Source organism: Pomacea canaliculata, linkage group LG13 (genome assembly GCF_003073045.1).
Source record: "Pomacea canaliculata isolate SZHN2017 linkage group LG13, ASM307304v1, whole genome shotgun sequence".
NCBI lineage: Eukaryota > Metazoa > Mollusca > Gastropoda > Architaenioglossa > Ampullariidae > Pomacea > Pomacea canaliculata.
Genome location: NC_037602.1, coordinates 1,324,224 through 1,337,436, shown reverse-complemented (window position 1 = coordinate 1,337,436; position 13,213 = coordinate 1,324,224). Strand labels below are relative to the sequence as shown.

The following is a 13,213-nucleotide window of genomic DNA, read 5'->3' as shown; positions in this document are numbered from 1 at the left end:
GGTAGTTCGAACAATTAATGTCTCGTTTGGTCCTGTGACAATTCGCTTTCGCTGCTGGGGCAGCGGTCCGGTGGCGCAACGGTTAGCGCCTGTCACCAATACAGTGAAGGTTGGCTGCTCAGAGTTCATTTCTCGTCTCGGGCACGCTATTCTTTCTCTGCATGTGGCATCTGTTTACAGGGCTGGCTGCTTGCCGTAATATAGCCTTAGTTGCTGACACGGCGTAAAACACCAATGCCCCCCCTTCCTTCGCTGCTGGGGCGATGTGGTCTTGCTGGGAAGGCTATAGACGGGGCGACTTGACAGGCTGTGGTTGGGACAAAGTGACCCACGGTACCCTGCTCCTCCCCTGCGGCCCTAGGCTCCTCGACGTAGCAACAAGGAATAAACAAACTCTCCTCCCCTCCCCTTAGCACCACGAGTAAGGTTGCGGGAACGGGTAGCACCATGGAAACGTCTACGTCATGGCTGAGCAGTTACCTGTCCACACCCCGCGACGGGTACAACGGCTGTTACAAGTGCTCACCCACCACCCGTGGGATAGTCAGCTTTTCTGATCATTTACACATTCAAATTACCACTCCTCGTTATTACAGATCATTACTCGTTGTTATTACAGATCATTATAATGACATGTTTTCTTCAACGATCAACCTGCTAAACAAAACCACCAGATCCAAAGACGAAAATTTGATTTTTTAAAGAATGTCTTTCATGGATGTGCAAAGGATGGCCAAATAATAAGGCTTTGGATGGTAACATGCTTTTGGGTTTATGAGTTTATTTGTACACGTACAAGCATGTGTGTGAGTGTGTGAGTGTGAGTGTGTGTGTGAGTGTGTGTGTGTGAGTGTGTGTGAGTGTGTGTGTGTGGACTGTACATAAAGCAAAAGTCACGTGAAGCACTAACACAAGAGTAATGTCAAGACAGAGTCGGTTCCTTGCGATAATCACTTTTTGTGCTCTGTAAACCCATTATTCATAAAATTTTATTACATTTCACACACATCTTCTTCTGAATATTGTCGAACAATATATTTTAAGACATGTAGCAAAATAAAGACTTTGAAAGAGCATAGGCAATGAACACTGGCTTTGAACACAGGCCTCCCCCATCTGAACCAGCATCATCTCAGCAAAACCATCGACGCCATTGTCATCCGATTCAGGTCTGTCTCCGCACTCCTTAGTTTTTAGAAATATAAGCACCAAACAATAAATAATTCTTTCATAATAATAATAATAAAACTAAAGCTGCTATAGCCAGACCTTTTTCACAAGGTAGTGAAAATTAACCAAATTATCTTTTTAAGATAAAAAGGAACCCTTTAAAAATTGTTCACAATGCAAAACTGATAAAAGTTGTAAAACCTACCTGCAGCGTAGTAATTTAAAATGTTTCCCACAAATGTGTACGCAAACACTAAAATATAGCATCTTTGCAATATTATTTTTGTGCAAATATAATTTGTAAAAGTATTCCCAAAGATATAATGTGAGCGTGTGCACCTATCTATTGCGATATAAGGGTATTAAAGCTTATTTAATTGCAATTAACTGAAAACTTTTTTGCGGAAACACGTGGAGCAAACGGTGTGCAGCATGAACACCTTGTGCAGGTGTTAATTATGCACAGCGCGTGATGTCAACGTTGATGACGTAGACGCACATGCGGACAAAATAATGTCTGGGTGACCACAGGATGCTCTCCACACCAGCAGGCAAGACAATGGAGTGTGTCAAGTTTGAGCAAGGTTTTGTTTTCGTGATCACAAGAAATACTTTGATGTGTCAGACTTGAGCAAACTTTGTCATTAGAAACACTTGACTGAGTCGAGCTTTGGAGATCCTCACACGCACGCACCTTCTTACCTATTAAGTGCTGCAATTTAAAAATTAATAATTATTTATCAGTAGACGAATAAGACGTGTATACTACCTTGAAATTGCTGAATATCTAACAAGGTTCTGAAGTATTTACTAGAATAGCAAAGAAATTATTAATATTCCAGCAAATCGCATTCACGGGTCTAATCAGACAGCTTATTAACAAATGCTGGTGTGTAGTCCGGTGCTGGAATAAAACCATACCAGCAACAAAAGCAGCCAGGTGATGCCATCACAAACCGTACAAGGTGAACACTGGACACCTGGTGGTCCCGTAGATAGCAGTTTGTACATAACAACAGCTCGTCCACTTTCAGAGTTATTTGCTCTGGCAATAATGGAAGGAAATAATGAGCTTTGCAATTAATGGCCAGAAAATTTGAGGAAACCCTGAAAGTTTATCGAACTTGTTAAATGTCCACAATCCGTGCACTAGAGTCTATGGTGTAGTCCAGTAGTGACACGTGGGAGACAGACCAGTCAGTTCATGGTGGTGGGCTGGTAGCCCCAGTCGTAATACGGGTACACGGGCATGTGTGTCGGGTTTCCTACTGAGTTCTCTTGATCATCCTCATCTCTGACACCCAGGCTGCCAAGCATGCTCTCGCTGTATGATGGAGGGGCTGCGGATGACAGAATGAAGACAACAGCGTGCTGAATGTAAACAACAAATACAATTTTGTAGGAGCAACAAGATGAATATGAAAGCAGGATAAAACTAGTTTACGGAATACAAATTGAGGGATTATTAGCTCATGACACTGGAGTAGCAGGATAAACCCTAGTTTACAGAAATACAGGATGAATACATGCATGATAAGCTAAGAATGCAGAATACCACTCGAAATTCACACCACTTGCTAGCTGTTAGCAATGCTGAGGGCGTGGTATTGATTGATTGATTGATTGATTGATTGATTGATTGATTGATTGATTGATTGATTGATTGATTATGATGACGACGACGAGGACGACGATGATGATCTACTATCCGCTTACGTATGTCGGGGTAGTAGCTGGGTGGGAAAATCGGCAGGTCCGGCAACTGGCTGTAGCTGGGAGGAGAGGACAGGGTGCCTGGCCCTCCCATGACCATCGGGTAGGTGACGCTGGACGGCTGGTCGGAAGCCACCAGAGCTTGGGAGGGCTCGGAGGCTCGAGGTGGGTTATTCTCGACGACTTGGAGAAGGGGGATTGTGCCGATGATGATGTCCAGTGGAACCTCCAGATTCTTGGACAGACCTGACGGCACGACGCTCAGCTAGAAGAGGGACAAAAGGTAACAACAGTAGAGCAAATAGTTCCGCGCATTCAGATGAGCCGTTGAGAAGCTTTTTATGTTTTTGTAGCATCCCTGCGTCTCTATATGAACTAAGGAGTATGTTTTCTTCATTTCTTTCAGTTTTGGCAATTAACTTCTAAATCAGATATTAACAGAAATGAAACGCATGGAAAATACGTTTGAAATTTATAATTGTAAGTCTCAATAAGAACAATGTCAATAAGGAATTCCAAAGAAAAATCCACAATATTTCGGCGTGGACATTGTTCCGTGAAACATAATTTTCCTGAGAAGAAGACACGTACAATCAGGGCTTATATAATTTTACAATAATCAAAGGGTACACACCTGTAAAATGTACTTGATGTCGATGATTCGGCATCCATTAAGGTAAGATGGAGGAAGCGGAGGGATGACAAACTGCTGTCTGTCCCAGGTGAACGTTTGTCCTGCCCCAATAGGTCCCTCCTCTACCCTTCCAATCTCCTTGGAAACCGAGCGACTCTTGGTTGTGCTGTGGAATGTGCTAATCTGAAAGAAGACAGGTTGCCTCGTCACCTACAATTTTCTCTTATTTTACCACAATTCTTTTATTTCTTCTTTCTACGGGTGGACCGTCACATTTGTGTTTGTATTTCTATGGTGATGCAGTGTTTCGGTCACTGGAGCCGTTTGGCTCTTTCTTGTGAACCTCAGTAAATGAGTATTTGAGCATTTGGGTTGTGGCTGTTAATAGCGGCTTTGGAGCGGTTGAGCTCAGACCTTCAGGTATGCAGGTGTGCTGTTAGGACTTGTGTTGTTCTTTGTGAAGCAAGTAAAGGTGCACAAGTGATTGTGTCTGAGAATCTGGTTAAAGAAATACTCTTGGACAAGAACTTACTTTCTTTTGGCATTAGCACCGTTTATCTTTTAGTAATGCTTTAGTAATGCTTTAGTAATGCTTTTCCTACAATGAGAAATGAGACAAAAGTAAGTACAGTAAGACAGACATCTCGCTAGGTGAGGTGTATGTCCAGCAAGCTCGTCGTCTCACCATCTTGAGGTCGACATGGGACTTGGAGATCAGACGGTTGCTGCTGTTCTCGATGTGTGCCGACAACGGCACCGCCTCCCCCGGCACGTAACCCCGGCGCTGCAGGCTGAACTCCGCCGACAGGGGGCCACTGGCACAACACAGACAACACAGGGTCTTCTGGTTCTGACCCTGCACAGTCATCTGCAGCATACAACACACAGCATAAACATATAACATACAGCATACAAACTATATTACACACATTGTAACATATATTGTCTGTGCTTTCCATTAGCGCATGATACCAGTGTCTCAATATGTAAATCTGTGTATAAAACTTTTCTGGCTCAGGGCTTTAATGCTTTTTTTTTTTTTTTTACAGTTGCTCTCGTTCCTGAAACTTTCAATGATGATGATGGCGATGATGAATCCTACCGAGGCGTTGGGCTCGGAATTGAGGTTGAGGATGCCGATGACCGTGAAGTTGCACTTCGTGGTGTGGTCGAACTTCCAGGGCCGGTCGATGATGGCCTTGACGACGTATCGCACGTAGCCATGGACGCCCTCGAACGATGACGGCAGGTCCTCGGGCAGGACGAAGCAGAAAGGAAAGGTGTGGCGGCCGGCAGACAGACTGCTCGTGCTCCGACCTTCCGAGGGCACTGTGGGCGCGGACACACATACACATCATCATCATCATCATCATCTCGTTCACTTTCCCAATGAATTGTGTAAACCTGTGAGTGTCAAGATTACGCTTCTCTCTATACATCTCAGAACTTATCCTGTTGCTCTCCTCAAGGCCTTTCTTTACTGAAATGTGTTGAATTGTCAAACTTCCGAAATGCCGCAAACTCCCCCCCCCCTGTATGGGAAAATATTGGTACTTGGCACTTTGACTACAGTATTACTATCTGTATTGTTTGCATCAAGAGGTTCATGTGACTTTGGCACACAGCTTTATCAAGAAGGACAAGCTATCATTTTAGGTGTCATATTGTCATCCTCTCTCTCTCTCTCAAAACTAAAATGTTCATTTGCGAATTCCAAACAAGAGAATTTTCACTTACGAATTCCAAACAAGAGAACTTCTTGATTGAAGTACTGTTCACTATCGGAGAAAGTGATTGTCTCTGACCTGGAATATTTCCATGTGACCTTCTGGTGTGTTTCTGTCCAGTGCACGTGACCTCTGCCTTCGAACTTCAATCTGATCCCTAAGTGTAACAACGAGACACAAACTCAAACCGTTTATCTCAACATTTTAAAATTTCTTGACTTTTACACTTTAGTGGTGGACTCATTGTGGATGAAACAAATTTTCAAATATCTGCAAAAATCGTAGCGCAAATTAAAATTCTTTCATTAACCATCGTTCAGACCCCGGGTGTAAATGTCACGTGCTGACGGATGAATTCCAAGAAATAAACATGACGTCATCCATTTGTCCCCTCGCCCTCCCTGTGTGTCGTGATTTGTGACATTATAAAATGGACGAAGAAGGAGAGTGAACTAGTTTATGGCTAAAACTAGAAGAAGATGACTAACAATCAGTTTGAGTGCTTTATGAGTTTACTGAGTTTGACTGGTGTTTGTAAAGCTCAGGATGAACCGAAAGAACAGTTGTGGAGCAGGAAGCACGGAAAAGCTGTTTATCCCAAAGCGATGCTCAAAGCTAAATTCGTGCAACTGATGAGAGTGCTTCGATGTGATGATGATGCTGAGCGACTTCAAAGGCGACCCGATGAAAAGCTATCACCAATCTCTGAAATATTTGATTTTTGGGTAAATAACTTGAAAGAATCGTAAGAACCCTAAGAAAATGAACAGTTAGTCGTCTTTAGGGGTAGATGTCCCTTCAAACAATACATTCCCATTCGCCGTGATTGCTTACATTGATTGGACTTTCCTCAACCCCGAGTGGCAACGCGGCAAAAGCCACAAATTTTCCTAAGAAAGTTCGAGACACTTGCGGTTGTTGTGGGAGATTTTCATGAGGAGTTCATGCAAAGTTTTATGTGACTTATGTGCTCGGTAGTAATCAGACATTTTCAGCCTGAATAATCTTGACTTGTGTGACAATGACAGAATGTAGGCCTCATCAAAATTAACTAATTGACGGATGGGTCTGGAGGCTGAAATTTACAGGTTAGGTCTATATCGTCTATATCTACTGTTATCTGCCACAAAAGTAAACCATTCATGTTGGTCTTTGAAGCATTAAATATCCACATGCTCTTTACCTCTGAGAGTCAGTTCACTGTTGAGTTCCAGGGTGCAGTGTCCCAAAAGGTTTTGTCCGGCGTAAAACACACCCCGCGTATTATTGAGGGAAATTTCGAAGATGTTCAGCTTGCCCATTCTGCCAACATAAACAATCTGTCATGAAACAATAACAACTAATTAGCAATTTCAATTCGAAGTCACTCCACTTTGCAAATCCCAAAGCAAAATAAAAATACCATAAAGCATATGTAGGTAACGCCTCATAAATAGTAAGAGTTGCAATATAAGAGAAACCAGAATGTTTGTATCTTGAATTATAACTTGGTTGGACCAGATCCTTGGCACCAGCTGCCTGCAGAGTATCAGTGAAACAACAAAGGTGGCACCACCGGTCGTTACAACATGAAACTCAAAGGTCTCCATGGCGAGGGTTTTAAAGCCTTCATCTTGGCCTCAGCACACAACCTGCTGCTGTGCCCAGGGCCGGCGCTAGGCTGTGTTGCGCCCTAGGCGAAAGAAAAATTCTGCGCCCCCCCCCCCACCTCACAAAAAGTGAACCATGTTATATCATTTGTTTTGCAATTTATTTAGTCCTGGTCCTGAAATTGATGCTTAAAACCTCACTTTTCTTGCTTTTTGCTGTACAAAACGAGTTATCAGTTCCTTCAGATTGAGTGCATTTGCCAAGTCATGCTCAACAGATATGGTGGCCAGCCCAGTCAGTCTCTCTTGCAACATTGTTGATCTCGTATAGTTTTTAATTAATTTTAATTTTGAGAAACTCCGTTCTGCACTGGCAACAGAAATTGGAAGGATCAATAAAATTCTGAGAGACACTACAACATTCGGCACAATATCAAATAGCTGATGTTGGATTATGAATATTAAGACTTCTTTGGGGTTCATGTTAGGCTTGGGAAGTCTTCTAGCCACAACCTGTCATTCAGAACAGAGTTCCTCCACTTCAATGTCTTTGCTGTCTCTGTGCATTAGTGCCTTTGCCAAGACCTCGCAAGATAGTAGAATGTCCTTCCTTGGTTTTTCAGAAATGCTTTGGATATCATAAAGAAATCCAAATAATGCACTGTGCTCCTGAAACTGTTTAAATCTGTCTTCAATGGACGCACTTCAAACAAGAAAGCTAGGCTTAAATATTACCAGTAATGATTGCGGCGGTCTGTCTCAGAACTAAACACGATTGTGATGTGATAAAGACCACCAGACTGTAACGGACCCGTTTGTGCAATGAACAGTTTTGCAAAAAGTGACACCACCGCTATCGCAACCCGTTGCATCCACACAATCAAAATAAGCACTGTAAGAAATAAGGAAATGAAATTAATGTAAAGAAAGACATAAATCGTGTTAATAAAATATATACAGCTATGTCACAGTGTATAAAATTCATGCGAACTTATCTTTAAAACTCTCATGAAGTGGCTGTAGGACAGTAGCTCTGTTCAGTCTGGCAGGCTAAATGCAGTTCACAACCTTTACTGACTCAGCTGTGGAAGGATGATCGCTCCAAGCACCCGAACAGACGATTACAAAGTCAATTCAAACAGCAGCACAAGATGTCTGCAGCCGCTCAGAAAAGTGAGGTTTGTACATCGTCCTGTGGGTTTTAAGTTCAAAGTTCAAACTACTTCCCCACTCTGGCTGTCCAGCCCTAGTAATGTGATCTGACTTTGTTTAAAGTGGTAGAGATTTATCTCTACCCTTCTCCACTAAGCCACCCCACTGAGGTCCTTTCAATCTTTCTCTCCTCTCTCTTTCTCATCTCACGGACAACTATCAAGTAACATCGCACCACCTTCTTTGTCCAGTCTTCTAGTCTGATCCGACTGGTCATTAACTGTGACAGATTTATCGCTACCTGTGGGCCTGTCCACCTAGCTGCTAGCACCTCCATCGGCAAGTCCTTTCAATTGTTCTCTTCTTTCTCATCTTACAGATGAACTAACAAGTAAAAGCGAACTGACTACATGTTTGCTGCTTAAAAATAGTAGAAAAGTGGTTTTCTACAAGAACTCATTACGACCAGAGGCGTTAGAACCCAGAAGTGTCAAAGATTGGCTTACTAAAATTAAATCTTTTTCGAGAATTTGCTGTCAGATTTGATTAATAACTTATAAGTAAGAACTACTTTTTGTCAAGAAAAGGTACGTCTGTTTTTCAATTGCAGGCGTGCATCATACACACATGGATGCTTGCATGCCTCCCAAATCAGACCTACACTTATGAGTAGCGGGATCTCAAACACTCGTGTAAAAGGTTTTATGGAGTGCACACTGATGGAGACAAGAAATGTGTAGCACCTTGCTCTGGTCTTAGTTTGCTGTGTGGTCTAAAACTCAAGCTATCACAGCTTCCAGCCTCTAGACCACCCTGATAGCAGCTACTTTGTTCCCATCCAAAGTCACACCACAGTCACACCTCACAGGTGGGCGGGGAGCAAGGTCTGTCAAGAGAGAGTCTTCTGGACACTAACAATGCAAAGTTGTAAATCATGGTGTCAGGGCAGCTCCCCAAACACAGTCCAGTGATCAACACTGCGTGGTGTCCAGCATAGGGTTTGTTGAAAACAAGAGAAGTATATAGACTGTAGGTCTTAGTACGCATTATCTCTTAATAACCAATTTCAAATATTCTGTCAATGGAGCATAACAACAAGCTAGCCATTCAAACTGTAGACAAACAGATGCACTCTTAGATAATAAAAATAAACATTACAATTTGACAACTAAAGCGTAATACACCAATCGAACAGAAATTTAATAATTAATAAGAAAGTTAAATATTCACGACCATGAGTCACAACAGTAAGTACAAGACTATAGGCCATCAGTGTCAGTAAGTAGATATGCTATAAACTTCAAATGGCTCTACCTTGATGTTTGTCTGCTAAAGACTTTAATACTCTTATTAACTAAGAACGCGTTGGTGACATTAGGTAAGTTCCTTCGGGTTGCAAGTTCGTAAGTGTAAACAATATTGAGCAACTGTTTAGTTGTCATAACCAAACTCGTAGCAAACTTAAGTCAGTGTTGTTGTCCCTGATCTCAGCTGCAGTGTTTTCAATGCATAAGTGTGGAACATCTTCCAAAGTAGGATAGAAGAAAGAAAGGTGAGCTTGGTATTAGAGGAATGTAGTCCACTCCATCCTAGGGGTCCGCACTGAGTCCCATCCACCAACCCGCCCCTCCGCTGTCTATCCTCCGCCCTCTTCTTCCCCCCCCCCCCCCCCCCCCCCGCTGGTTAGCTGGTCACTTCAAGTGCGCCCTGTAATAATGGGTTTTCCTGTACTACATCACTACATGAACTGAGAAACTCGGTGAAGTCAACCTACAAGCTGATGAAAGGTGCCTTTCACCTTTGTCCTTTGCCTTCCTTTGCCTTCCACCAACACCGCCCCTCTCAGCGCCCCTCCCCGCCCCTCTCCCGCCCTCTACCTCCCTGCCGGTTAGCTGTGGTCACTGCAGGTGCGCCCTGGATAATGCGATAATGGGGTTTTCCTGTCATACATGTACTGAGAAACTAGCGTGGTGGTCAGTCTACAAGCAGAGGAAAAGTGTCCTGCTAATATCATTTTGTAATCCCCTAAAATTATTCATCTTAAAAAAAAGCAGGCCATTTTTTCCGCCCCCCTCGGTCGCTGCGCCCTAGGCGACGGCCTAGTTCGCCTAATAGGTAGAACCGGGCCTGGCTGTGCCTCGTTATCATCTATGATTTGCCTCACTGAGCCTTGCCTTCATTTTTCTGTTTCTTTTCTTTTCTTTTTTTTTTTTTTTCTTTTTTCTTGCCTTGACATTGAAAACGTCGCACGTTTCGACTCAGCTCCCTGCATAACACATGGCCCGATGATTCAGGACACTTTCTACTGACTGTACTGAGCGGACCCTGCCTGTCTGGTTAAAAAAAATATCAAATAATGTCAAATTTTAAAACCAAATTGCATTCTACTAGTCATAAAAGTTTTGGTTGATTTTTAATTTCTGTTCATAATGTGAGTAAAAAGTGCATTCTTTATTTTGAAAGGTGGACATCTCACCAGCCATAGTCAACAAAGTTGCTCAGAACACGTTGGTAATGCCACAAGAATATCACGTGACATGATTTGTGGGCGCCCAAGCGAAACGTGCGACCTTTTGAAAGTCAAGGCCAAAAATATTGAGGCTGAAAAAAAAAAATTGAGGGCAATGCGCAGCAAGGTGAGCCAGTCATGCACCTTCTTGATGAACACTGACTCAGGCCGCTGAGCAACAGGTAGATGACACACCTGATGGGTAACGATATATAATTACTGAACAGCAGGGAAACAGGTCAATGACGTACCTAACAGGTAACCTTGTATACTTGCTGAACAGCTGTGAAATAGGTAGATGATACACCTAATGGGTAACCATACTAACAGGTAGCCTAGTACACTTGATAAACATCTGTGAAAAAGTTAGATGATGGACCTAATGGGCAACCATACTTACTGAACAGCTGCCGCGCCGAAAGAGCAGACGAATGGTCAATGTGCCCACTCTATGAGCTCTCTTCTACATTTCTTTACCCCTTTGGCCCAGATAACTTCCTACAACCCTTAACTTGCTAGTGATGACGATGGAGTTTGGAACTCTGTGGCCTGATAGCTTGGCAAATACAGAAAGGATATGCGACCCGAAACTATTTATATACTCACTTTTATCTGCTGGTGTCACCGTGTTCCTTTTGACGGGACAGGTGAATGAAGCAATGGAGAAAAAACACGATATTATGTACACTTTTCTTCACATCGTCGTGTCACAATATCAGGCACTTCACACAGTCATCAGCAGCGAAGATCATCAATCGTCCAGCAGAGAGAGAGTCTTTTGTGGTGGGGTGTGTATGTGCACCCGAGGTCGACAGCTACAACGATGCCGAGAGCACATTAGCAGTCCACCCCGCAGTTCTGATGGTGACACACCACGACCACCAGAATGTGTTGGGGTTTTATTGTAGGGCCCACCGCTGGTGACAGTTAATCATGCATCTTGAAAAAAGAAGTGACGGTGCGTCTCAGTGTCGGCAATCGTTCCTTCGCGTGTATAAGGCCATGTTCACTCGAGCGTGACATTGTTTCACCACTATTGGGTCGGGTGGACTAAAAGGCAGCACCTCTGTAAGTAGTCATACCCGACAGTTTGCATTTCCTGCGGCACTCGTGTCCCTGGTGTCTGATTTTTCGCGCGGGCCTATGTGTGTGTGTGTGCTCGCGTTCGTTAATGTGACGAAGAGAGAGAGAAAATCAGTGTTGAATTCCTACTGGCTTTCCAGTACATGTATATTAAATTTCTCCCTTTCTGGTCAAGACTAGTACGAGTGCTCTGAGTTAACACATTGCCAAAGCCAGTGTCGCAGGTGGCTTCACATTGCATTATGAAGTCACAGTTCACAGCACAATCACTTCACACTGTTAGTCTCAGTACCAACGTCGCGTGATTCCCATAGAGCACCTACATCAGGTGAGGTGGCTGTAGCTACACACACAATCAAAGAAGAATTGCCGATCGCCACCGACGAGTTATTGACTGAAAAGAAAGTGTAGTAGGATGAGGAGAGAAGGTGGTGGACAAACATTTTCCAACTCGACCACTGCTTAGGGAAACGATTTGACCTGTACTAAACAAGTATAAAATTATTCGATACACATTCATTTTTCGTTCTTTCACAAAAGAATTTTGATGAGAGTAACAATGTTAGTAACTTTATTAGTTGTTTTGATGTGAAGCTCAGTACAAATATATAATATACAAAGTGCAAGAAATTAAAGAGCAAGAATATACACAGTAAGACACGATGGGGTGGGGGGATACGTTTTGTCTCCACTGTAATGTTTTCTGTTACATTAGACATACCTGGATAAAACCTTGTAGTGTAGATAAAAATGTGTAGCGTGAATATGTATAGTCGCATGAGTTACTGGGATGCAGGATAACCTTCCTGGCCTTGTCAACCCAACATCGCTCGTACACACAGCACTCGTTCCTCCCCTTTGTCTTCTTCACCATCTACATTTACTGCACACTCTCGGTTATTCTTACTCCTGTTTCCATCTTATTTACTCCTATATTCACTATACACTCTAGGTTACTCTTACTCCTGTTTCCCTCTAATTTACTCCTATATTCACTATACACTCTAGGTTATTCTTACTCCTGTTTCCCTCTTATTTACTTTGTTTATCACTTGTACTGCCCACGTAACTAACTGCATGAATGCATGCACTCAAAATGCTTGATAACCTACTTTGCTTATCTCTGATCTGTTTAACTAACACCTTAGTTAATTAACCTATGGACGTGTAGGTGGATAGCTGTCCGTCTGCCGAGACCAATGCTTAGCTTCTTGTGTTAGTCTCGGAGAGCCTAAACAATGAATGTGACTAAACCAGAAGCTTTGTACACACCAGCCTCGTTTTAGTAGTTATAACTGCCAGCAGTCCAGTAATACAAGTTTGTGATTAACAGGTGTTTGGTCACGTTGTCCAATCATACAACGCCACTGCAGTACGTCATCAGTCAAAAATTAATCGTCGGACACGTCATCAGTCATGATGTTATTAGTCAAAATAGTCGGATACGTCATCAGCTAGTCGTGATGTCATTTGTCAAATTAATAGGATAAGTCATCAGTCGTGATGTCATTTGTCAAATTAATAGGATAAGTCATCAGTCGTGATGTCATTTGTCAAATTAATAGGATAAGTCATCAGTCGTGATGTCATTAGTAAAACATCGGATACATCATCAGTCAAGCTCCTGGAACCAATG

General features: G+C 42.8%; 1 protein-coding gene across 3 annotated transcripts; it reads right to left on the bottom strand.

The window, feature by feature from the left end:
* Positions 1–973: 973 nt before the first annotated feature.
* On the bottom strand, positions 974–11,646 carry LOC112554222 (arrestin domain-containing protein 17-like). Of its 3 annotated transcripts, none has more exons than XM_025221896.1 (8): positions 11,101–11,646; positions 6,428–6,563; positions 5,255–5,401; positions 4,620–4,846; positions 4,203–4,385; positions 3,518–3,700; positions 2,887–3,148; positions 974–2,510 (listed from the first exon to the last, which is right to left on the bottom strand). In XM_025221896.1, exons 2-8 carry the CDS (start codon positions 6,543–6,545, stop codon positions 2,368–2,370), a joined length of 1,263 nt encoding a protein of 420 aa, XP_025077681.1. In that variant the 5' UTR covers positions 6,546–6,563; positions 11,101–11,646; the 3' UTR covers positions 974–2,367. The 3 variants fall into 3 exon arrangements, with proteins under 3 accessions (XP_025077681.1, XP_025077680.1, XP_025077682.1); XM_025221895.1 differs by having other exon boundaries at positions 6,428–6,546; positions 11,101–11,642; XM_025221897.1 differs by lacking the exon at positions 11,101–11,646 and adding an exon at positions 10,895–11,036 and having other exon boundaries at positions 6,428–6,546.
* Between the last annotated feature and the right edge of the window lie 1,567 nt (positions 11,647–13,213).

Coding starts and splice junctions, on each gene's coding strand:
- LOC112554222 (XM_025221896.1), bottom strand. CDS start 6,545: ATGGGCAAGCTGAACATCTTCGAAATTTCCCTCAATAATACGCGGGGT. Junction 5,402..6,427: donor CAGTGAACTGACTCTCAGAG/GTAAAGAGCATG, acceptor TGTTACACTTAG/GGATCAGATTGAAGTTCGAA. Junction 3,701..4,202: donor CCCATGTCGACCTCAAGATG/GTGAGACGACGA, acceptor GTCTTCTTTCAG/ATTAGCACATTCCACAGCAC.